This window comes from Gasterosteus aculeatus, chromosome 18, assembly GCF_964276395.1.
Source record: "Gasterosteus aculeatus chromosome 18, fGasAcu3.hap1.1, whole genome shotgun sequence".
NCBI lineage: Eukaryota > Metazoa > Chordata > Actinopteri > Perciformes > Gasterosteidae > Gasterosteus > Gasterosteus aculeatus.
In genome coordinates this window covers 15,787,527-15,809,397 of record NC_135706.1, presented here as the reverse complement: position 1 = coordinate 15,809,397, position 21,871 = coordinate 15,787,527, and the positions used below count along the sequence as shown (strand labels likewise).

The window sequence follows — 21,871 nt, the reverse complement described above, 5'->3', positions numbered from 1 at the left end:
CCAGTTCCAGTCAACGGTGGTTGGGTGTAAAAATGCCTTATTTTGTTGTTGAAAAGTTGCCTTTCAACTGTTTCAAACCATCAGATCATGTAAACCACAACACGCACGGGACATTTCATCTATTTAAAAGGCCTAAAACTTCAGTTCAGGTGTGTCTGCCCTCCACCGCACCACCGGTTCTCATCTAAATGTTTCTTACTCCCATTTCACGGCAATGTGTGTACCTGCACTTTAAAAGTCATGCTTGTGTCTGACAGGTGGCAAAGGTTCAACTAGTTCGCAGACGGACCGGACTGATCCGAGATTGTGCTGACGTGTAAAACGTCCCATCGAGCTCCATCTGTTTACATTTCTCTCCCTTTGGGGCAAACGTACCGCGGCTTCATCAGGAACTGTGTGATAGGAGGCCTGTGCAGCTCAGACACACTCCTATTGGGCGAATGCAACTAACAATCACCCTTTAATCCGTCTTTGTGTGTGTGTGTGTGTGTGTGTGTGTGTGTGTGTGTGTGTGTGTGTGTGTGTGTGTGTGTGTGTGTGGGGCCACTTTTAATCAGCACAACTCTGCTCCGGTGCCGACGGCCTTATTGTCTGTTCTCCTCTGAGGGAACGGAATGTAGGTGAGATAGAAAATGGAGGACATCAGGCTTCTTTGGCACTTCACGAATACGGGAAAAGCCTCTTTTCATGCTTTTTGTTTGTTTGTAGCGATTTAGACCGCATCGGTTCCCATTTAGTACCGAGTGCAATTCTTCAACCCTGAGGTGATGGCAGTGGCTTTTCAACACGTATGACGCGTGTGTTCTTCGCAAAACCCATTTCTACGTTAAGTTGGAATACGGAGGCGGGACCTCAAACGCCTCCTAAACCTCCCTGAGAGCAGAGAGGAAAGCCCGTGGAATTGAACCAGTTACGTAACGGAGTCAGCATCACACGGAAGATGAGAGGATGAGCGCACACACACACGCACACACACACACACAGTCGTTTTCATGGATGCTTCCATTTCCATGTCTTTACATTTCATTTATTTTTACTTTGTCTGTATTGTTGACCTGGTCGTGGATCAAACGGACTTCATAGTGGTACTTTATCCCTTTTATTCATTCGGTGTTACAATTACATTCCGACTTGATCAATCTGAGAATGCAGAAGACTAAGAACACTAAAATGATCGTGGTGTTAAATTTACGGCCTCTCTCTTTCTCTCAAGCGTTACAAAGGTACTACTTTCAATGCAAAGACAGAAATAGTCTGCACTGGAGCATTTTCTGTTCGCTTTGGTGTGAGCGAGAAGAACTCTGCTGTGTGTGTGTGTGTGTGTGTGTGTGTGTGTGTGTGTGTGTGTGTGCGCGCCATTGATCTATAATCATCAGTGGCGTGTTCATTCCCGGCCTCTTGCGCTGTGCAGAACAGTGGCGGCTCTGTGGACCTCGCTAATGAGAGGCCCTTAATTGGTGGTTCTGGTGGGAGAATCCGCTCATTAGACCCAGCGCAGCGTTTCTTCCCTGTTTCCTCTGTTCTCAGGCAGAAAGGACAGGTGAACAGGTGTATTAGGGATACTTTCCTGTGGCTGTCGTACAGAGATGGTGGAACGTAATCGGGCCTCGCTTTTGTTTTCGTATTCTACAGAAGAATATTGCAGATTTTCGCCGGTCGGAAAGCACAAAAACAAATGCTTGTGTGCCGTTCTCCATTTGTACTCTTCTCCCTCACCTTGTGAGTGGAAGGACGGCCGGGAAAAAATACTAGAGGTGAGTTGACAAAAAGGGACAGGAAGGGAACACTGATGGAGCCAGAGAGGAAGTGAGTGAGAGTGGGACACGAGAGGCTGAGTGAGAGCGACGGAGGGAGGGCGACAGATTGCCTAACCATTCGGAAAGGCTATGGGAACATCCCCGAGTGTGTGAGTGTGTGTGTTTCCATCCTGACCCTCCAACAGGAGCCCGTCACATCAACTCAGGCACACACAGATACTGTCCCACGTCTACTGTCCCACGTTTACTGTCCCACGTCTACATCTGACCACCGACTGTGTTTTCAGACAAAAACCTCCTTTTAAACAGTCTCTTCTTCTTCTTTTTTTATAGTTGCCTTCTAACACATCAAGGTGTTTTTTTTAAAAGTCCAACTCAAAGCATTCGTCTCCCCGTGGGATTGCGGTGACATCGGGGTCGGTCTCAACAATGAACTAAAGGTGGGCGCATTCGTGGCTCCGCGGGCGCCGCCCTCACGCAGAGCGGATCAGAGGGGCGCGGATGAATGGAAACTAATGCAACGTTCAGCTTATCCCCGGCAGGGAGATGTAGCGGTGCGTCGGCACCATTAGAGTCCTTTTCTTCTTTCTTTTTTTGCCGCGTTCAACAAGAGGCTCTTTTTTTTGGAGGAGAATAGAAAAGTCATTGTGTTGAAAGGCAACTTTTTATGTCACGGGGCGTAACGAGAGGGCAGCAAGTGTCTCGCTGTCAAAGCGGCGATAGAATACAAACACCGTGGGCTTTGGCAGGTGGCCAAGCGTAGTTAAAAACAGATTAATCCGCATGGGGGGGGGGGGTCACATTCTCACAGGGAGCGGCTGAGCGGAGCCTCCGCCTTTTTTACCAAACTGATGTGGCGCTACAGGTCCCGGTGTCTCATCTCCACATCCTTTGGTTGTGTGGCCTCGAGATGCTAAAAACTGATCCCGTGGCTGTTTTGCGCTCTGCTCACTAATGAGAGAGAGAGAGAGAGAGAGAGAGAGAGAGAGGCGGAGATAACGCCAGTGAAACGGGAGGCCTGTTTCTAGTTGGGCCCCCCCCCCCCCCCCCCCCCCTCACCCTATGCCACACTTCCTGCTTCCTGGTCAGGGGTCAGAGGTCACCTGTCTGGGATGAACTGATACAAACTAATCTGTCTGGTCATTGAGCAGAGCCGTGCGTGTCCGGACTCTAGAGGCGGCGAGTCCTCCGCTGATGGAGAGAACAGGGTGAGTGGTGGATAATGAGGACATCCGTCGTGGCGTCCACGGGCTAATTTTAGATTCTGGGGTTAAGGTTAGCAGTTTGGTTAAATGGGTGTCAGGCAGGTGTGTGTGTGTGCTTTATGTTCTCGCTGATTGATCACTGCACTGGTGCTGCTGAGCGAGCGTGTTGCGTGTTTGCATTGATTCTACTGATGCGGCTCACAGATGCTTAAAGTCCTCCAGGTTGTTGTTGTTGTTGTTGTTGTTTTTCCTCCCAAGAGCTCACAGTTCACCGATGACGTTGCAGCGAGTTCCGCTGATCGATCGCTGTGAAGCAAACTGCCGAGAGTCGTCCGCTGAGCCGCGTGCATCTCGTCTGGTTACGATTTAATATGCGAGATCTCTTTTGTTGTGTGTCCGTATGTTATGATATGATCCCCCCGTGTGTGTGTGTGTGTGTGTGTGTCCGCCGGGCCGCTGTCATAATGAGCCTCCATGGAGTCACTTGTTTTGCAGAGGCACCTGCTGTTATCGGCCTTGACGGGATGTGGGTTGTCGTGGCAACACCACACCCAACGAGAGAGACCAAGCGGCTCGTCTATTCACCGCGTCTCTTACATACAGAGCAAACTACCTCATCTCACGTCAACCAGCCATACATTTCATCTTTGTCTCTCACACACACACACACACACACTCGTGCCTCACTGCTTTGATCGCTGAATAGGGGTTTAGCAGCTAACAATAGCGGTTATGCGCCAACCTGCACACACACGCACGCAGAAAGAGCCGTGTAACACTAAAACACGTGTGTGTTTAAATGCTGCTGTAGTAAGCATAAATGTACTTGCAGAATTAATAAAGTAACTCATTCTAAATATTAGTCTTAATAACCTAAAGAGCTGAATTGAGCATATTGGTGTTGAATATGCGTGGTGTCTTTTTACTGCCTGTGGTTTGGCAGCGTACAGTAATAACACGGTAACAACCGTAATGGCACAGCATTGCTCACTTAAACACACCTTTTATGAGCTGACCAGTCGTCTCAGTTCAAACTGAGACGCACGTCTTTGGGGAAGATGGAGGGACGAATGGACAGACACACACGCAGGGATTATCCTCGGTGTAATCCTCAATTTGAGGGTCGGAGTGCAGTGTAAAGGAAGCCAAACATGTTCATAAATTTCACACCAGCGGCGCGAATGCGCACACGCACGTGTCTGTTGCATGATTGACAGCGTGATCCCAGAGCCAGCGTGTCCGTTACTGATTCTCTGACTGTGTGGTTGACGTATCTGGGTCTGTCATTGCGGGACAGATGGACAGATCGTAGAAGAGAACAGCACAGATTAGTGTGTGTGTGTGTGTGTGTGTGGTTGCACAAAGCATTATGGGACGTCCCAGTGCTGCATTGGATTTTGAAACAATTAGTCCCACTTTAATTTGATCAAAGTCACCGTGTAAAACCTTTTGTGGATCAGTTAAAACACTTAATTGCGTGTTCGATCATGTGAACCAACACTCACTCAGGGCGGTTACTGACATCCTAAGCGATGGGGGGGTGCGGAGGGAGTGGGGGGGCACTGGGGGGCTGCTGTCGGTCAGGCATGAATATCTGCTGTAAATCGGATGTGGTCTGGAGCGGGTTTAGGCGCGCTCTAATCTCCATTGTCACTTCCGCGCTCATCCACTAATCCCCAGTTTTGCCGTGGTAATCTCTTGTCTCCATGGGGATTTATTGTTGTAGCGCATGCCTGTCGTTGCCACGGAAACAGCCACCGCCCCTCCCTCGCCAGCCTCCCCCCACCCCCTTTTTATAGGGAGGTGGGCAGCGGCGAGTGTTGTTTTATTTATTAGACCGAGAGTAGTGGTGTCGCTTCATCGGGACGGCAGCACCAATAAAGCCGGCCGGCTTACCGCTCTTTGTCCCTCCCCCCTCTCTCTCCCCCTCTCTCCCCAATAAAATCGTGGCCACGGATTGAGTCAGGAAGATGTTGTTGCTACGAAGACAGACCCGAGTCCCAGGTGTTTGTGACGCTCTCGTGTTGAGGAAGGTAAAGCGAATATAAAAGTCGGCACCAGACTCGCCACGCGATGGGACGTGACGCCCGTGAAAGGTCCACGTCTGATTCCAATTAATTCAGTAATGTTTCCTTGAAAGAATGTAACCGCGGGCCGAGGCTGGGGGCGGCTCGCTGTAGAGACTCGGGGGGGCGGTCGGCTGTAGATCCTCAGGAATCAGGAAACATTTATTTGCCAAAATATGTCAAACATACAAGGATTTTGTATGTTGTATGTTATGGGTTAGTATAAAACAGGGGAATAAAGTTAAAAAAAATTAAATATTAAAAAAGTTAAGAAAAATATTAAGCATAAAGTGCACTAACAAACAAGTAACAGACAAGAGACAAAGTGACAAGTGATGAATTGCAGTTAATTGCAGTTCCTCGTGCTCTTATCCATTAGCGATATGGCAAAGTAGGTGTAGTCCCCCCCCCCCCCCCCCACCTCCTGTTTTCTTGCCCTTGTTTCTCTGAGAGGCAGGAGCCCTGAGGGGCGTTCCATCGGTTCATTTCATCATCCGTTACTTTGAAAAATAGAAGCCACTGGAGAAGTGAGCTTCTACAGTGCCGTCACTTAGAGAAGTTCTTCATCCATCTCCGCGGTGACCGTCAAGTAGAACTCTCCGAGTAGGAGGAATTTATGTCGGAGAAAACCGGATCCGACTCTGAGTTGAAAGCCAATCTGTAAGATACGAGTCAAAGGTGAGACGGGCAAAGCGAAGGCCATTCACTGTGCATACGTGTACATATGAAGAGGGGCTGTAATGTCTCATGCATTGTTTATATGGACTGTGGGAAGGAGAGAGGCAGACGAGGTTTTTAGGGGGACAGGATACGAGTGGAGGAGGGGGGGGGGGGGATTTAAAAGGGAGGCCTGGAATCGAGAGGCATGAGTGCAGGGATTCAGGGTGAGTGAGGACGATGTGAGAGACGTAGGACAAAGTCCCCGCCGGGCCTCAGAGGCAGTGACGAAACAGCTGCAGTCTCATGCTAACTGCACTGCTGGCGAGTCCCACTAGTGCATTGTGGGTAGTCGGGGACCTGTTCATGATTAAGGGAGGAAAGACGGAAGGAGCAGAGCCGGCGTGACCCAGAGAAGATACGCTCGTGTTTCCCAAATTCTTAGAAACTTGTCGGGTGATGGACGTGGGTTGACGGTTTATCCTCCTTGGACCATGAATGTCTCTGCTATGACGTGCACACAGGAACGACGCGCTGGCGCTACGAGAAAGTCATTATAATTAGTCCTCTAGGGGTGATCATAAATAACTAGAACATTCCACGGAAAGCCATGCAAAGGTTGTTGGGATATTTCCGTCTGGGTTAAAAAAACAAACCATGACCTGCAAATAAAATGTATGTTTAACATCTTTGATTGGAACCGATGGGTTGTGGGATTCCCTCTTTATAAAGTACAGGTCGGATGTGTTCGTCTCTCTTGTGCTTTTCAGCACTCTCAGACATTCAAACTCACCTACATGCGCTCCTCCTCCTCTTCCTCTTCCTCCTCCTCGTTAGCCGATCATGCGTAAGGAGACCTGTTCTATTTTTAGAACACACCAGAGGACTCGTCCCCTCACTGAAGGTGACGGAGTCAGAGGAGCGGAGGGATGGAGAGTAATGAAGAGTAGAATTGGGAGGAAAAAGTCTGAGGAAGAGTAGGAACGTGGACGACGTGGACAGGTTTCCACGTTCTGACCTCGACTTCCCCGCAAACTCATGTCATGCTCGTCTAGTGTTGGCAGCAAATTAGTGTCATGCTAGATTACCATGTGCGTTGCTGTGATGGGGTGTGTAGACAACGCTGCCAAAGGTATTTGGGTTGATGTGTGTGTGTGTGTGTGTGTGTGTGTGTGTGTGTGTGTGTGTGTGTGTGTGTGTGTGTGTGTGTGTGTGTGTGTGTGCGGACCACAGCTGCGGGGTAAAAACCAATGACTCAGATGATAAGAATTGAGTAATTTACCCTCATTGCGTGTGTGTGACTCCATTTAACCAGCTGTTGACCCAGATGAAATGCACCGTGTGACATCATGACATCTTAAACTGTTGTGTTTTTCATGTTGTTATTTTTAGTGCAAAAGAGACTCGTTCTACTCCAGGAGCTAAAGTTTCAAGCAGCCATGAGCTCTTTTAAAACACTCGTGTATTAATATATATGTGTGTGTGTGTGTGTGTGTGTGTGTGTGACGGTGTGTCCAAATGCTTTGACTATTACTGTGAGTTTTCTTTGTCTCATTTGGGAAACATTTGTTTTTCTAAAAGAAAATGACGGCTCGGACCACGTGGCTCATTTATAAAAGATATTCCAGACTGTCGCGTGCTATCACAGATTTAGTGCAACATTCAGTGCGGCGAGGGCTGATTATGAATGTATGTTTTTGCCTATCCTTAAAAGACCCTTCGATGTAAAACGCAAGTAATATCTATCGACGCGTATAGTAGGAATGCTCGATAATAATCTCCCATCGCTCTCCTTCCTCCTCGCTCTGCAGGTCGACGCGTCACCATGACAACAGAAGCGGGCTCTGAGACCGAGGTGAAGGAGAAAGCCGAGGAGCCGGCCACTCAGCCGGACCAATCGGAGAAGGCCGCGGACGAGGCCCAGGAAGTAGCCAGCGGCGAGGGGCAGGAGAAGGGGAAGGAGGGGAAGGGAATAGGTCGGTACCTGCCGACATGGCTTAAGAAGCAGAAGTCTCAGAGCCAGGTGACTTGTTTTTATCACGGTTCTAATCGTAGCCGTTGTGTATGAATGCATATTTTAGTTGGGTAATTAATATCTGTCCCTGTTGTTTGCCCTGACCCACACAGACCTCCCCGACCAAGGAGGCACCGCCCACAGAGGACGCCGTCGGCGAGGTGACACAGAAAGAGGAGGAGCCCGCCCCGGACGTGAACGGTCACGCAGAGGAAGTGGAAGAAGGAGAAGAAGGAGAAGAGGAGGCGGTAAAGTTGGAGCAAGTGAAGGAAAAGGAATCCACCGCCAACGCGGACGCCGAGGTAATACTCCGTCAGGCTCGGTGCTGGTCGGTGAAGCCGACTGGCGTTCTCCCAGTAGACCGCTGCTCAGCCTCGGCAGAGAGCGAACGGTTCCATCCAGTGATCACATTAAGATACTCGGGCCCACCCGGTGACATCAGCGCTTCTGTAACCAGGCCAAAAGAAACGCCTGCAGTTACTGAGAGCACATCTGACTGGAAGGAGGAGAAAGAGAAAAGCAAGAGAAGCTCTGTTTAAACTGTCCAGTTTTAAGGGATTGACTTGATGCTACCGAGGAAGATGCTGCATTTTGAGACGATTGCCCCGGCGGGGAACACTTCTTAGCGGTGGTTTGACGTCCTTTGTTGTTTTTTGTTTTTTTCCTTCTTCCATTGCGTCAGACCGCCAAGGCGGAGGAGACTGCTGATAAAGTTCAAGAGGAGACCCAGCCAACAGCAGAGGGAGAAGGAGCGAAGGAGGTGCAGCAGACGGAGGAGAAGAAGGAGGAGCAGGAAGGGGACGCGGCCGGTGAAGAGGAGCAACGAGGGGAAGGAGAAGGCCAGACTTCTATTTTCCAGTCTCCCCTCCGCCTGGTGAGGAAGACCAAGATGAAGCTGATGGAGTGTCACGTGAGCCTCCTGGACGGGACCGACTTCACCTGCGAGGTGGAGGTAAGATGACGTAGAAACAATCCGTCATATGGAATAATATTCTGCTTCATCAATTGCCAATGATCTAATTGCTAATAGGATCACATCTGTGTGTGAGTGGGGGGGGGATTTAACTTTCTGACTCAGAAGCACCCGCTCACATTGTTTTGGGTTAAGAGGATAAATGCAGAGCCGCTACACGGGCGCACACACACACACACACACACACACACACACACACACACACACGGCTCCATGCGCACTGCACTCAGAGCCACAGAAACATGACATTGTAGCTTCATTCTGAACAATGTTTAATAAAAGCACAAACCGAGCCCTCTACACACACTCGGATGTGTTCATACAGGTCCCCACGAGGCCACATGTTCTTCATGCTGGTGTCCCCGCGAGGCCACATGTTCTTCATGCTGGTGTCCCCGCGAGGCCACATGTTCTTCATGCTGGTGTCCCCGCGAGGCCACATGTTCTTCATGCTGGTGTCCCCGCGAGGGGCCGTCCACACTTTTTTGCCATGTCTAGATGTGTCCCTGTTTTGCTGGATTTCAACCTGCAACTTTTTTACAAAAGCGAGAGCCTTTTCCCCCACGTCGACAGTGTGCCGACGTCCAATATTCTGAGTGTCCACGGCCGCTTGAACAGCAGCTGCTTTGTCTCCCGACAGAAAAACGCTGATTAGTGCGATTAACCGCTATTGTCCTGCAGTGCGCGCACACACGCACGCACACACACGCACATACGCACACATACATCTATCGAACTCTGCACTCATTGGCATAGTGAGGTCGCGAGAGATGCACAATGCATTCCTGGGATTTTCTGTTTTGCCCAGCAAGCCTCCCGACACACAGACACACACAGACACACACACACACGCACACCAGTTGCTGCTCTGCCTCTTCACGTCCACCCCTCTATCGCGTCCTATGTATTGCAATCTTAATTTATTCCGACGAAATAACTGGGTGCATATTTTGTGCCGTTGTCTACCCTCGAGTGGAGGTTGTGTCCGGCGCAAGTCGCCGAGTAGTGTTTGCGTAGTGGCTTTGGGACGCATGGCGCCAAGGCGCATTTATCATGTCCTTTTGTTTACACGTAGTTCATCGCGTGGTCATTACGTGGTTCACCGCTCCTTCGTGATTACATATACATGATGCAATGTCAATCTTGCAATAAAACAGTGACGCAATTGTTGATGTTTTACAGTTATTTCTGTTTTTTTTGGAGGGGGGTGGGGCTTCTAAAACTGGACAACATCTAAATCCTAATGTGAACCTTTTGCGTTTCTTGTTCTGTTGTTTGCTGTCGTCCTGGCAACAGAACAGCAATGACAAGGCGTACGGTCCAGAGCCAATCAATAGATGGATAATAGATAAATGTGCCCGTTCTTAGGTAGCGGTGCCTTGCTCGAGGGCGCGCCGGCACAGACGCCAACACGCTGGAAGGTCACATTCCGCGGGCGTTCAGAATGCGATGACCGGGAATCTGGCGCTTGTTGTCGTCAAAGTTTAGGAAAAATCCTGCAGAAGGAAAAAAATGTTGTACACGCCCACTGCCCTGTGTGCAACTCCGTCTGTGAGGCGGCGCTGCGTGTGCGTGTGTGTGTGTGTGCGTGTGTGCGCGTGTGCGTCTGTCTGCACAAAGCTGTGCCGACTAACTGAAAAGAAATTAACGTTATTGAATTATTTCACTATTGCACATCTTTTTTTCCACCACGCTCTCTGTGCGACCTTCTGTCTGCTTTTGAAGGGCGCCATTGTGGGTTTGCGTGCGCGCCCGTGCGCCGTGCGAATGGATGTGTGCTTAATGTCATTGTCATAGTTGAGCGTGGAGGATTTTATGACCACGGCTCCCATCGGGCCGATGGAGGAATGCGTTGCCGTAGAGACCGACGAAGAAAGAGAGGAACGGAATAATGCGACAGACGTAATGAAAGCGATGAACAGAAATGCATTGATCGAGGATTTGAACAGGAACTTTGTTGCCATGGCAATAACAAAGTCGCGCTTTTAACTGGAAAAAAAAACGACCGAACATTAATCTTTGCTGTTTGAATCTCTCTTTTCCTCAGAAACGGGCCAAAGGCCAGTTCCTGTTCTTTAAGGTGTGTGAGCACCTCAACCTGATGGAGAAGGACTACTTTGGACTCTTTTACATGGACAACCATGCACAGACGGTACGCATTCACACACACACATGCAGGACGTACCGTATGTTGAATAAGTCAGTACACATGTGGAAACCCTCGACGTGGACGTCTGTGTAGTGTCACTGCTTCCTGCTGGAGGTTAAAACGTTCTTCCTGCCCCCCCCCCCTCCCTCCCTCTCCCTCTCTCTCCAGTGTTGGTTGGACCCCACTAAGGACATCAAGCGACAGATTCGCAGTAAGTTTACCTCCATCCCCGTCTCCCTGGGCCCCAACTACTTGTTTCACGCAATACAAACGGCAATCCATTAAATATGAATGCAGAGTTGACACGGAGGGCTCCGGTATCCTTTATATTAAATAGAAAGACAAACCGCATCACAACAAAGTCAGACATCGGAAACCCCTCGGCTTTGTCCAGCGTGTGATCGCTCCGTTACCCATCCACCTCGTCACCGGCTGCTGTTCATTTGTAAATGCGGGACGAGGCGTCTCATCGTCTGTTGACGGGGGGCCATGAAGCGCGCCGCAGCCGAGCATAGTCCTACAAACGCTCAGAAAGGGATCGTGCTCATGTGGGACATCAGCTCAGACGACTTTAGGATTTAGTTCAGGACTCGGCCAAATGGCCCAAATCTATTTTCTTGTAATCAATAAATATATTTATATATAATTGCATACTCTTGTGTATACTGAATGCCAAATAAGTCACGTATTGATTGTAATTGTTAGAACTTTACCTCAAAAATATTTCTGGTATTACTTTTTTTTATATATGATTTAAACAAAAGATAGATTATCATATCGATTTATGGCCTGGTCCTGTTATAGATTCACACTCAGTATTTAACTATAAATTATGGTATTTGTGGCAGGATTGTTTTTTTCATTATTTGACAGGTTGGTCCCACATAATTATTTACAATGTGTCTAACTTTGGCCTGTTGTCAGGAACGACTTTCCCTCAGTTTCTATTGTGTTTTTCTTTCTCGCTTAAAAGTATGACTCACAAGTTTAACTCACAACCAAACCCTTTTAAGAGAGATAAACCAATTAATTCAGGGTCCCAAAGGTGGTGTGTGTGTGTGTGGCTGTGTGTACCGGAGTTTCATAGATGAGTGGTACACAAAGAGAAGTAGACCTACTTTAGTGTGCGTGTGTGTTTTGTGGAGCGAGGCGATGCGGAGAGGCCGGCGACACAGCAGGTGGCCAGAATGAAAATAGCAGGTTGGAGCCGAGCGGAGATTTGTAGAAAGTCCCAGAGGAAACCACATTGTGACTGAATGATGAAGATATTGCGGTTACGTTGCGTGTCTGTGTGCCTGATGCTGCTGATGCTGCTGAAAAAGATTACAGTTTGCTATTTGATGGAGCCAGAGTGAGGTTACGCAATGGTGGGCTTAGTAGTCTAAAAGCTGTTCTACATTAGTAGCAGCCACTTCTCTTTGTCAAACAAACGCGTATACGCACACGCACACACGCACGCACACATGGGCAAGATGGCCGAGGGGATGGATGGCGCTGCAAAACAAGACAGCCCTGGTCGTACAGCTTCATATCCACATGTTCCCCTGTATTTACTACACATGTGGAACTGCATTGTGCTGTGAATAATCTCTTTCCCCAGATAAGAACTGGCAGTTTGTATTCAACGTCAAGTTCTACCCTCCTGACCCGTCTCTGCTCACAGAGGACATCACCAGGTACACGCACCTCTTTTCTGTGTCAAAGGGAATTCTTTTAATCACACGTTTATCACACAGAAAACTGACAACACCGAAGCTGCTGCAAACGTGAAGTGCAATGAACTTGACCCTGAAAATGTATTTGCATGTGTAAGGCCGAGCACGCGTCACGTGCCGGGTTCGTGGACGTTGCTAATTTGTTTGTGATTACACATGCGTGCACACACAGACACGCTCCAAGCACACTGCGTTTCAGTGGGAATGTATGTCTAATGGGGCGAGCAACTGTAGCTAAAGGCTAATCGAGGACACGCATACACTCACGTAGTCAAGTGGTAACTGAACTGCATTGTGGGTCTCCAGCAACTATCCGTGCTTCAACACTACAGGTGTGCAGTTTGTTTGCCCATTCGCTTTTTTGATGAGTTCCTAAAGAAACGCCTTGATTTCATATTTGAATGGAGGGTTTAAAACCGCATTTTCGATCCTCTTATTACCAACGCGGTACAAAATGCTTCATTGTCCCGAGGCGCCGAGGAGGAGCCCAGTAAGTGGATGACTGGGGCTTAAGCCTCCGTGTCATCAAATCCCACCAAAGTGACTTTCAATGACATTTTCTCCGGCGGCCGGCACCCTGAGGTGTCTGCGCTAGTTATTCACACAGAAGCTCCATCCACAAAATTCATTTCTCCACAAAGGTTCTATAGTCGTTAATCCACTACAGCGCAGGACGACCAGCTAACACACACACACACACACACACACACACACACACACGCCGTGTGCACCTTGAGTTTGGGTAAATTGTGGTGGGTACAATAGTCACCCCAACAAACCAGTGTACCAGCACACTTGAGACCATCTGATCCCCCAGCCGACCCGACGCTGGGTCTTGGGTGGTCTTAAAGGCTCGCAGTGGGTTGTGGTTGTTGTTGTTGTTGTTGTTGTTGTGAGGAGACTAAAAAGCCGACCCTCTTCCTCTTTTCTCTCTGGCAGGTACCTGCTGTGTCTGCAGCTCCGTGAAGACGTGGCTTCTGGGCGACTGCCTTGCTCGTTTGTCACTCACGCCCTGCTGGGGTCGTACACGCTGCAGGTGTGTGTGCGTGTGCGTGTGTGCGTGTGCGTGTGCGTGTGTGCGTGTGCGTGTGTGCGTGTGCGTGCGCGCTGAACCTCCACGTCTCTGCTTGACGAGTCTCCCTTTGTTTGCTTTTAAGGCGGAATTTGGGGACCACGAGCCCGACCAGCCTCGGACCCTCGGACTGGGTCAGCTGACCTTTGCGCCCAATCAGAACAAAGACATGGAGGAGAAGATTCTCGAACTCCACAAGTCTCTGAGGTCAGAGACAACGGGGGTCATTAGTCATTTGGTGAAAGTAGCACGTGTTCATGTGAAGTTAAGGGGCCGTGGCTGCGTCTTTCTCACACAGCGTATAGTTCAAACACGCCATTATGCTGTTGTTAATACAATGCTTGTTTTGTTGTTGTAATTTTCTGGCTGTTTTAGGGGAATGACGCCAGCACAGGCCGACGCCCAGTTTCTAGAAAATGCCAAGAAACTGTCCATGTACGGGGTGGACCTGCACCACGCCAAGGTGGGAATAAATGAATGTCCGCCTCTCATTTGTTGGTAACATCAGGGGATTAGCACAGTTTCTTTGATGTGGAAAGAGTGTTGCTGTGTGTGCGTGTGTGTGTGTGTATATGTGTGTGTGTGTGTTGTCAGCTGTACAAACACTCAAGGAGGCCATTGCCACGGGAACAGCCAGTATTTCTAATGGAGGCTGTGAGAGAGGAAATATGCATGAGAGAGAGAGAGATAGAGATAGAGAGAGAGAGAGGAGGAGGGGGGGAGGGAGAGGGAGGGGATATGTGGGATTGAGGATACAGAGAAGACAAAGACGTGGCCGAGATGAGGTTGGCGTGCTGTAAGGGCTCGCTCCACTTGTTTGCATCACAGAGGGAGAACCGGGGGGGAAGAAGAGAACAGAGCGAAAGAGAGAGTTTCAAATGTTGTAAATCTTTTTTTTTTTTTTTCCTCTGGCTTATAAAAGTTGTGGGAATTCAGGGGGCGGATCTATTTCTGTCCTGTGCGCCATCCATTCGTCGTGCAAGTTTCATGACCCCTTTTGAAAGAAAACCCTCTCAAATGCTGAAGGGGATATTAAATCATTTTTATTAGGAATACAAATTTGACACATTCGAACCATTCTGGTAAAATATGAATCGCGCTATTATGAATTTAAAAATAGGAGATTTCTTTCTTATGAAGAAGTTAATATATATTTCTCACTAGATATTTGACATGTTTGCGTGTCCCAGTCAAACCGTCCATTATCAACACGGCGCATCCTCCATTAGTGCTACCGATCTGTCCTGTGTAAATATAGCAGTGTAATCGATACCTCCCTTACCAGATCCAGATGGCCTCGCAGTTAAAAGCTTTGTCAGTGAGTTAGTCTGTCCGCTAACCGTGTTATAGTTGCACTGAAATATGGTTGTGTGTTCATTGGGTTTCCGTTGACAATAAGCAGACTCCTTTAAAAATCAATTGATGCGCAGAATGATCGGATCCAGACAGACGGCAACTTCCGATATTTTACAGAGATTAACGACAAATGTCCACTTTAAATGTCCGTTTTCTTTTTGACGTACATTTGACTACAGGACTCCGAGGGCGTGGACATCATGCTCGGCGTGTGCGCCAACGGGCTCCTGGTTTACAAAGACCGGCTCCGGATAAACCGCTTTGCTTGGCCCAAAATCCTCAAGATCTCGTACAAGAGGAACAACTTCTACATTAAGATCCGCCCCGGCGAGGTTTGTTCCCAGTCACTGGTGTGAACGCGGCGGGGGGGGATCCAGCCCCCGAACAGACACCTGGGCGAAGGGTCCCAACCTTTTGCCTCCGTTTCCCTCCGACAGACGGAGCAGTTCGAGAGCACCGTGGGATTCAAGCTCCAGAATCATCGCTGCGCCAAGAGGCTGTGGAAAGTCTGCGTGGAGAACCACAGCTTCTTCAGGTAGACCTGCACGCTGCGATCAGACGGCAAACGGAGGCAGCTGGTTGTGCAATGAAGCAATGTGTGCAGCATTGTGCTTAACAAAGAGCCCAGAGAGAGAGAGAGAGAGAACCTTGTGGTCGTTTGACCAGTGTGAAGCCTGCGGCAACACACACACAAAAGACAACCAGGTGCTCGTCATTGTTGTGTGTGTGTGTGTGTGTGTGTATAAGCGAGGAATGAGCTCCAATATCCTGCAGAGGGAAGAGCCAAACATTTTTTTTGTCTCTCTCTTGCATGTGCACGTAGGATGTTAAATCACATCGCGGAGTAAAAAGTTTGCGAGAATCCCGCTCCCCTTGATCGTTTCTGCATCTGTCCACCCCCCCCCCCCCCTCTGCGTCCCCTGTCCCGGGCCTTCTTGTCCGCAGGTTGACGGTACCAGAACAGCCCACCAAGGCCCGCTTCCTGACTCTGGGCTCCAAGTTCCGTTACAGCGGGCGAACCCAGGCCCAGACCCGCACGGCCAGCTCCCTCATAGACCGGCCGGCGCCCAACTTCCAGCGCACCTCCTCCAAACGCATCAGCCGCAGTCTGGATGGAGGTAACACACACGCAGAGGTGGCGTGAGGAATGGAAGGAATGACTGGCGGATGGAAGCTGGGTTGTGGGCGGAGCGTTTACACGTGTGTGTGTGTGTGTGTGTGTGTGTGTGTGTGAACTTTGTTCTGTGTGCGTTTTTCGGATGCGATCAACCAGATACAGGAAATGGCTCCAGCATGTGTTTCCTGTCATGCGGGGAAGGAGGGATGGAATGAGGGAATGTGTGTGTGTGTGTGTGTGTGTGTGTGTGTGTGTGTGTGTGTGTGTGTGTGTGTGTGTGTGTGTCCATAAGGAAAAAAGACCGATTGAGAACACGTCACTAATTCTCACGTCCAATGCACGTTGTTTTCAATACACGGCACACACTCTTTTCTGTGGCTTCATGGCTTCGACACACAGGTCCCACTTTGTGCAGCTGTGGCGCGATAGCTTAGCTTTAGCTCACAGTGCCCCCTGGTGGACACTCGACTCCACTGCAAAGCAACGGCCTTTTGTTACGTTTAACCCATAGAAAATAATCTGAACCAACCCTGAAAGTTGTACCTCAAATTGAGTCTTTTCTACTAAACTCCCTTAAGCTTCTGCTTCACTACAAAACCAAGCGCAGGGTGTTAAACTGACAATAATGGCCACGCCGTTGGTTGCAGTCTGACCTTGTGTAGTGTGTTTTTTGTTCTGTGTGTTGAATTATAGCGAAGTTGAAAGATATGGGTGGTGTTTTTTGTTATTTATTAACATTTATTTTGTCTGCGTTTGTCATCCCTCAGCACCAATGATCAGCATAACGGAAGCATCGGAGAACGGACGTGAACCCCACCTGGAGCTCCACTCTGACTCTAAGGTGTGTGTTTTTATCATGTGGGGATACATACAAGACGGGCGATCAGAAAAAACAAGATTGAGAAGAAAATACACATAAATATTACAGGTCTTTGGGTTTCATTGCTGGTTCCACAGGAACTTTTGACTTGTTTCTGCATTTTTTTTGTAATGCAAACAACCAAATGAAGGCACCAGATATCGGATGCGAGGCTTTTACTCTGAAGGAAGGCGTCCTCACTCGAATATGTGCGTCAACACGGACAAGACTGACCGACAATGTTAAACGAATCGCTCCGATTATCTTTGTTTCCACGCTTTGTTTGGATCTCCGCGTAACGTATTTAGGCGAACGCGATTTGACGGGACACTCAGAAAGTGTGTCCTCTCCACTCAGTATAAATAAACACATATAGTTTATTTCTTTGTTGTGCGATCCTCCTGTTTCACCTTCCTCGCCCCACTTTCTCCTCCCTGCCCTCGCTCACTCGTTTGACCTCTGACCCTTTGGTCCGGTGCTGCTGCCCTGCCACCCTGCTGTGTTCACTTTTAACCTGTGTGTTGTTCACTGACTAATGTTTTTGTCTCTTTCCCCCTCTCTTTATTCATTCACATGCGTTTTGTTGCTTTTATCACGTCCCTCTTGCTCGTCCTCACTTCATGGGAAAAAAAACAAACATGAAATGATGATTTTGATTGACTGCTCGCTGCCTCACTTTGTGGAAACGTGTGCACGGGTCTCTCCTTTTTGTTGTTGCATCCTCCCCCTCTCTCCCCCCCATCAGTCCATCTTCATGTTCCCTCTATCCTTCTCCTCCTCGTCCTCCCTCTCCTCCCTCCCCCCTTCCCTCGACACCATCTCCGAGCTCGACCGCGGCCTGTCGGACATCTCGGAAGACGACGACCTCGCAGACCCCGCCTCCCCGCGCGCGCCGTGGGCACTCCCCTCGAACACCGTCCCCCTTTTCCCCGAGCAGCAGTCGGCTGACCTCCAACGCCTTGCGCAGACCCCCCCGGCCACGCCTCCGACCGCTGGCCCCGAAACGCGCGTCGGCGAGGTTTTCGACGCAGGGCCGTGTCGCCCGGCTGGCACCGGAGCGACGGCCGCATCGCCCAATTGGTGGAGCTGGTTCTCCCTGAGGGGCGTGGCTAAATACGTCTCCTTCGTGCTGTGTTTCCTCTCCGTTTGGGGCCGGGACGGGAACGGCTGTGCGCCCACTAAGCTGCTATCGGGACTGACCAAGAGACTGAGGCTTTTTGCCCGCCGGCTCACCTTCAAGTCAGCGGCGCCGCTCAGAGCCCCCGAACGCACCGCGGCGCCCAGATTACGTCACGTTTTTGACAGCCTGGCGTTGAAATGGACTCGTCTCGTGGCATTTATCGCGACCTACCTGCCCGCTAAACTCATGAGTCTGGTTCCCGCGGTCGCCTGGCGCCCGGCGCGGCTCCGGCTGGCCGCGATGTCCTCCGTCACCCGTCCCCCGGTCGTCTCTTCCTTCGCCCACGTCTCTTCCCTGCCCTCTTATTTGTTGTCCGTCCCGTCTCGCGCCTCTCTCGCCGGCACCCGCCTGCGCCCTTCGGTACAGCGCTACCTGCTGAACCCCTCCCCTCTGTTCCTGCCCTGCCTCCTGGTCGTCTTCCTATTGGCCGTGATGCTCACGGCCAGCCAGTCCCTGGTGTTGGCCCTGATTCTGGCCGCGCCCCTCGGCCTGACCCTGTGTTACCTGGAGAACGTGGTCTCCGGGCAACGGAAGGCGGCCTCGCCGGAGGGTCAGTTGAGCTCTCCCCGCACGCCGCCTCGCGGCCCCCCGAGCGCCTCGCGCCGCGCTCGCGCCAGCGCCACCTGGGCGCAAGAGATGTGCGATCCCGCTGCATAAATCCACCGCACAAACCTCCCCTTTTTCTTCCCTTCACTGTGTTTGCTGTCTAAGCCCCGCCTCCCCCCTCTTCACCTGGTATCTTCTGCTCGATCCCCGCATCCTGCACACCCCCCGTATTGTTTAAGATAAAGAACAGATATTATAGAATAAATACGTATTAAAGAAACCCTTTTTAGATAAACCCTGTTGAAATAGAGGATGTTTTATTGTGCGTTAAATATTGAGAAAAAGAGGTATATTAAGAGATTTAAATGCACATCACATTTTGAGAGCTGCTTCGACCACTTATGATGATCTTTCATGCACAACAATGCACTTAATATCACTTAAATCAAAATAAATAAATTATATATATATATTATATTTAGAGATAAATAAACTTTTGAGCCAGAAACATGTTTTATTTTTGCCTAAATATTCAGTTTACTCTATTTTGCCGTTTTAGTTTAGAGAAAGATTAGTTGATTAGTTGTTATAACTGTAGGTGCAAATAGATACAGGAAGCTGCACCACAGAAAGCTGTTTTTTTATATATGAATATTAAACAGAGTTTGCCTATTGAACGATTGACTCAAGTAAAAAACCCTCCATGGGAACTAAAGCGGCGGCGGCGTTTTACCCGTGGCAGATGCGGCGCGTGTGACTCGGTTCTCAGGGTGGGCGACTCGTCGGCTCTTGTTGGTGAAGGACTTCTGTACCTGAAGCTGTAACTGTGACACTTTGCCACGGACGGAGCAGCTGCTGCCTCCCTTTTATCGGCCACCTCGGACTGTTACTACTCCTGTGGTCACATGACCACCGGGTGGAGGAGCGATTTTCCCATCATCCATTTCACTCCATTTTTGTCTTCGCGCCCCTATCCTGCTCATTTTTTGTCACGACAACGACATTGAAGGTTAAGGCGGTGGACTTGAACCCTGGTGATGCGGAAGCCACGCCCACCGAGGTCTGTAGGGTCCGTCTTTACCCAGCATGCCTTTTCTCCCCAGCTACTGTAAAGATGGTTGACACAGGTTTTATTGGTGGAGCGGCAGTGAACCTAACCTGTCCTCCCTCTCTCCCTGACCCCCCCCCCCCCATCAACAGTCACTGGGAGCCAGCGAGCCTCACACACTGGTACTGGTTGTCTGATTGGTTTGTTGTGTCCGTTAGTCTGCTGCTTGGTGCGAGTTGCTTTGGTTTTGCATCTCCTTTGGGGTGAAGTTGCCCGAACATGTTGACACGGAATCCTTTTATTAAAATCATTATTCAGATTTGTCAGCCGCCTGACAAAAATAAATCCGACTAGTTGCATCAACAACCGATGCTGTTTGTGGGACGGGCACTTTCACCTCTGACCCTCTTTGGTTGCTCTGGTTTCTGGTTCCTGTCTGTGTTTTGGGGGTTTTGCTCATTTGGGTTTGTTGTTGTTTTGTTTTTTCCTTTTATGTGTCACCATGTGTTTGAGTACTAGCATCATGACCTTTTTGTTTCTTTTGATAACGTATAAAACTTGTGCCCATCAGCCTTCTTCACAGTTTGAGACTTTTTATTTAAATTATTACTTTAAATTATTTGTTTAATTATAATTTATTCATTGATTGTTCTCACGTCTAGAGGTCAAACGGTGCATAACTTAAAAAATAATAATAATTCATTCTTTTTTTTCATTTCTTACTGTGTGTGTGTGCGTCTGCCTTCCAGAGTCCAATGAGAGTGCATGGGGACAATATTTATGTGAGGCACAGTAATTTAATGTTGGAGGTTGGTACTGGCGTCGTCTGATGGAACTACATGTTTCTGTGTACTCTGACGCCATCAGAACTACAACTCCCTCTGAACTGTGCAGGACTGCGGCCCTCTCGCACTCTCAGGCTCTGTCGCATGCCGGCGCGTTGACCATCCACTTCTTTTCATATTCATTCTGAACCCGCGTCTCTCGTCGAGTGGTTTCAGCGCCGTCTGTCCCGTTTCACGCCGCCGGGCAGTTTGAACACCAGCTTGGAAACGCGACTCGAGTCTTTATAGTTCTGACCGACGTCACTTAAAAGTGCACGTGTCAATTCGTCAGCAATGAATTATTTAATTGTGTTACTTTTGAAAGACAAACTAAATATCTTAGATGAACTCGATCTGATCGTATCAGGGTTGTTGATCGGAGGGGATCCATAAACTATCCCCCCCCCCCCCCCCCCTGGTGCAGCACGAGGGAGACAAAGACTCTGAATATTTCTTTGATGTGTATCTTTCTACACAACAGTAGTCGAGTCTTTTCCCAAGCTGAGTGTTCACAACAGCTGCTTCGTGTCAACGGGACCCTGTCGCACGCTACGTGCATGTTGAAGGCTGTTTTTGTGCGCTTAAAAGGAAGAAACCCCCCCCCCGTCGCCCCCCCCGTCATCTTCCGGTCGTTGATTGATCAAAGAGTTTGATTATTTGCAGGCGACTAACCTCACTAACCCCGCCTTAACTCACCTGACCTCTCGCGTGATTGGCTGCCAGTGACGCCTTTGCTAACATGCTGAAACGACAGCTTTTTATGCTACGTGGGGCCGATAGTGATCGTGTGTCTGTCGACATGTGATCCGTCTCCCACATAGAAAATGGGTCATCTTCTAATATCGGTGTGATCGAATCCTGTAGAAGAATAATCCCAGTAAAGATGGAGAGACGAGGAGGAGGAGGAGAGTACAAAAACAGGACAGTAAGGATGATGGGCAGTGGGGGGTCAGGGGGGGGGGGGGGGGGGGCGTCCGCTATCAGCTCCACATTGTGCTCTGCTGCTGGCTCCTCATCAAGATGGAGAGACCCTGTTTCACTGCAGCCTACGACCTCACACACACCTGGACCGAACACAGGTAACAGAATCCAGGTGCGAGGCTTCTGTTACCTGTCGTTTCCGCTCACACAAGGCTCCAGTGAGGCACGGCGTCCATCTTGTCTTCCTCCTGATTGACTCACTAATGTTCCTGTTTTGAACCTGACGTTCCCCTCCCCACATCCCTCTCTCCCTCCCTTCCTCCCTCCTCATTCCTTTGCATTTCCCTCTCCCATCTGACCACCTTTCCTCCCCCCCCCCCCCCTCCTCCCTTTACTCATCAACCCTCGCTGT

At 49.5% G+C, this 21,871-nt stretch overlaps 1 protein-coding gene across 33 annotated transcripts in view; it reads left to right on the top strand.

Annotated features, from left to right (window-relative positions):
• The window catches only part of epb41l2 (erythrocyte membrane protein band 4.1 like 2), a 32,664-nt gene that overhangs the window by 2,919 nt on the left and 7,874 nt on the right, over nt 1-21,871 (top strand). For 9 of the 33 annotated variants that reach the window (XM_078093662.1, XM_078093657.1, XM_078093674.1 and 6 more), the window contains exons 2-16: nt 7,497-7,708; nt 7,813-8,001; nt 8,382-8,651; nt 10,720-10,824; nt 10,990-11,032; nt 12,422-12,497; nt 13,476-13,572; nt 13,694-13,815; nt 13,984-14,071; nt 15,144-15,296; nt 15,402-15,499; nt 15,910-16,082; nt 16,849-16,922; nt 19,867-19,896; nt 20,464-20,523. In XM_078093662.1, the coding sequence (XP_077949788.1) occupies nt 7,511-7,708; nt 7,813-8,001; nt 8,382-8,651; nt 10,720-10,824; nt 10,990-11,032; nt 12,422-12,497; nt 13,476-13,572; nt 13,694-13,815; nt 13,984-14,071; nt 15,144-15,296; nt 15,402-15,499; nt 15,910-16,082; nt 16,849-16,922; nt 19,867-19,896; nt 20,464-20,523 (1,776 nt within the window). In that variant the 5' untranslated portion in view covers nt 7,497-7,510. Of the gene's footprint in view, nt 1-7,496; nt 7,709-7,812; nt 8,002-8,381; nt 8,652-10,719; nt 10,825-10,989; nt 11,033-12,421; nt 12,498-13,475; nt 13,573-13,693; nt 13,816-13,983; nt 14,072-15,143; nt 15,297-15,401; nt 15,500-15,909; nt 16,083-16,848; nt 16,923-17,685; nt 19,126-19,595; nt 19,727-19,866; nt 19,897-20,463; nt 20,524-21,871 lie in introns of those variants that run through there. The other 24 variants (XM_078093666.1, XM_078093676.1, XM_078093675.1 and 21 more) reach the window with 8 other exon arrangements.